Here is a 2,968-nt window from a genome sequence, read left to right as displayed (position 1 = left end):
CCCAATTTTAAATGGGTGGTTACTGCCATGGTTCTTGTTCAATTTGCCTCGATGTTTGTTGTCAAGGATTTAAGCTATCCAATGTTATTCATCATGGCTTATTCTTTTGGAGGAGTTATCAATCATTCCCTCATGCTAGGTAATTCAATACAAGCAGTTTTAATTAATAGGAATATTTTTATCTGTTTTGAAAATATTATTCGTATAATAATCGCACATTCTATTTCATTTCATCATTCATTATTCTCTCGGATTCTGAATATTCGCTGAGTTTTATGTTTGATTTTTTTTTGAAGAAGAACTATTTATATACCATTTTATTATCAGCTCTTACAGTATCAGAGTAACAAGCGTTCCTGAATGTTTCGATGAATAATTCAAATGAAATTTTACCCATCTTTATTCATTTTTGCGAGTCTGTTTTACAGGAGTTAAAGTAGAATAGTCATTGAATTAGTTTCGATCCCGTAATATCATGGAATAGTAATATCCCTTTTTCTTTTAACCTTTTTTTGGAACAATAATGATAATTATTCATTTGTACACCTGAATTACAAATGGAAATAATATTTTCTATTTCATTTGAGCAGAATAATATATGGAACCGTTGAATTGATGAAGGGGATGAATAATCAACAGGCTTCACAACATATTTATTTTGGATTTTATGACTCACATCGTTGTACAAGGTTTTCATTGTATGTCACGATGAATAGAATTAAGATATCAGCTTTCATTCTCTTTATGTAATCAATACCAGGAAGAAAAGAAAAGCATTTACTTTGAATTCATAAAATAGAATGATTTTCAGCGATTCATTAATTAATTCATAAACTCATTAATTCACATTAATGTAATTCATACCAATTAGGTTAAAATTAATTGAACGCTGTGGATTGTTATTTTTTTGTAGCTGTTCATGAAATTGCTCATAATCTCGCTTTTGGTCACTCCAGACCGATGGCCAATAGATGGTTTGGATTTTTTGCTAATCTACCCATTGGTCTGCCAATATCTGTAAGCTTCAAGAAATATCACTTGGAGCACCATCGAGTATGTTTTTTTTTTCTAACTCCTCGTCACTATCAGTGATATCTACTAAATGATAAATGTTTATGTGCAGTATCAGGGAGACGAATATCTTGACACTGACTTGCCAACACTGCTCGAGGCAAAATTATTCTGCACGACATTTGGAAAGTTTTGCTGGGTCATTTTACAGCCATTTTTCTACTCATTCAGGCCACTCGTAACTTATCCAAAGCCGCCAGTTCGTTTAGAATATATTAATTTGATAATTCAACTCGCGTTTGACGCTCTCGTGTGGTACTTTTTTGGTGAGGAAACAGTTATTTCCCCATTGCGTTTATTGCTCATGTATAGACATATGTATTTCATGAATGAGTCATCCGCGAATTTCGCTGTTTTTTCAGGGGGAAAAGTATTACTCTACTTTATATTAGGTGGAGTCATGGCGATGGGACTTCATCCAGTCGCTGGCCATTTTATTTCTGAACACTACATGTACAAGAAGGGATATGAAACGTACAGCTATTATGGGCCATTAAATTATATTACGTTCAATGTCGGTTATCACAATGAGCATCATGATTTTCCAGCTGTGCCAGGTTCTAGATTACCAGAGGTAAAATTAATAATGAATTAATAAATTTGATAAGCTCATTAATTCAATCATCAATTTATAGGTCAGACGAATCGCCTCCGAATACTATGATAACTTGCCGCATCACGACTCCTGGACAGCAGTAATTTACGACTTCATTATGGACCCAGCAATAGGACCCTACGCTCGTATGAAACGCAAACACAGGGGTTTGACATCGTAAGCTCAACTAAAATCCATTTTATACCTCATTATCTATTTTTTTGTCGAATTTTACTGCGCAAAATTTGATAAACACGACAAACTTCCGCGATTAACTAATCATACGTCATACGCACCCCTTTGCCCAGTCATAAGTATTGAGTTTCCAAGGTTAATCGATATCAGTGAGTATTATGCCAATGTTAACTTGTCTTCTAATTGCCACGCAGTGATGTGTCAATTGTAATAATTTTTGCCAATTTTTTTGCTTACACCTGTCTATTTACTCTGCTAATTGTCAAATAATACAAACACTTCTCAGGAATACTCGTAATGTAAACAAAATATGGTGACAAAAATCACTTTTTTTGTGATAGCAAAGCGATATATTTGCACATTTACTCTAATTAATTTCACAGCATAAATTTATTTTTGTAAATATTCAATGATGTTTTCTCAGTGGAGTCCGAATGTTTGAATCGAAAAATGTACATTTTTATTCATGATATAATAAAAGCATGATCATTGACTATAAAGCCGTTTTCTTTTTGTCATAGTATTTATACTCAATTTATGAAGAGGATATTTTGTCAGTGAAAAAAAAACTTGTTTATATTTTAAATAAACAATAATTGTGCATTTATTCATTATAAGTAATATATTACATTTCCATATTACATTATTTTCTTGCATACTTAGTTTCTTATACAGCTTTGTTCGAAATGCTTTTGGCAAAAAATAAGAACAAAGCAAAAAAATACATACAACTACTCGAATTAATAAAGCTTTTTCAGTCTGTGGTATGTTCTGTAATTGTGAAGACCTTTGGAGTTTCTAAAGATATTTGTGAATTCAATCAACTTCCTCAATGGTCGGGCCGGAGCCATTGCCTCCCTGAGGTTGTTGTGCACCACAACCTTGCGGTGGGCATCCAGACCCCTGATGAAGCTTCGTCATGATGGGTGAACAGATCTTCTGCATCTCCTGCAGTTTGTCATTGTACTCGTCCTTCTCTGCCAGTGTATTATTGTCCAGCCACTGAATGGCCTCATCACAGAGCTGTAGAGTCCTGTCTTTCTCCTCCTGATTCAGCTTGGCTCCCTGCTCCTGGACCGCCTGCTTTACTGAGAAAACATATGTCTC

General features: G+C 34.2%; 2 protein-coding genes across 2 annotated transcripts in view; one reads left to right on the top strand and one right to left on the bottom strand.

Annotated features, from left to right (window-relative positions):
- ifc (delta4-sphingolipid-FADS-like protein ifc) lies at positions 1-2,359 on the top strand (the record flags this gene model as incomplete). Its single annotated transcript, XM_011308577.1, is given in 5 exon segments — positions 1-139; positions 914-1,053; positions 1,124-1,337; positions 1,434-1,645; positions 1,707-2,359. Coding segments are annotated over 5 exon segments (846 nt in total), but the record flags the coding sequence as incomplete, so codon positions are not given.
- Positions 2,360-2,633: 274 nt separating this feature from the next.
- Positions 2,634-2,968, bottom strand: part of LOC105268768 (major heat shock 70 kDa protein Ab-like) — a 1,999-nt gene continuing 1,664 nt past the window's right edge. The window contains exon 2 of the mRNA XM_011308585.1: positions 2,634-2,965. Within this exon, the coding sequence (XP_011306887.1) occupies positions 2,678-2,965 (288 nt within the window). The 3' untranslated portion in view covers positions 2,634-2,677. The remainder of the gene's footprint in view (positions 2,966-2,968) is intronic.

This window comes from Fopius arisanus, unplaced genomic scaffold (genome assembly GCF_000806365.1).
Source record: "Fopius arisanus strain USDA-PBARC FA_bdor unplaced genomic scaffold, ASM80636v1 scaffold00060, whole genome shotgun sequence".
Taxonomy (NCBI): Eukaryota; Metazoa; Arthropoda; class Insecta; order Hymenoptera; family Braconidae; genus Fopius; species Fopius arisanus.
The sequence above is the reverse complement of the archived record's forward strand: the minus strand, read 5'-3'. Positions and strand labels throughout refer to the sequence as shown.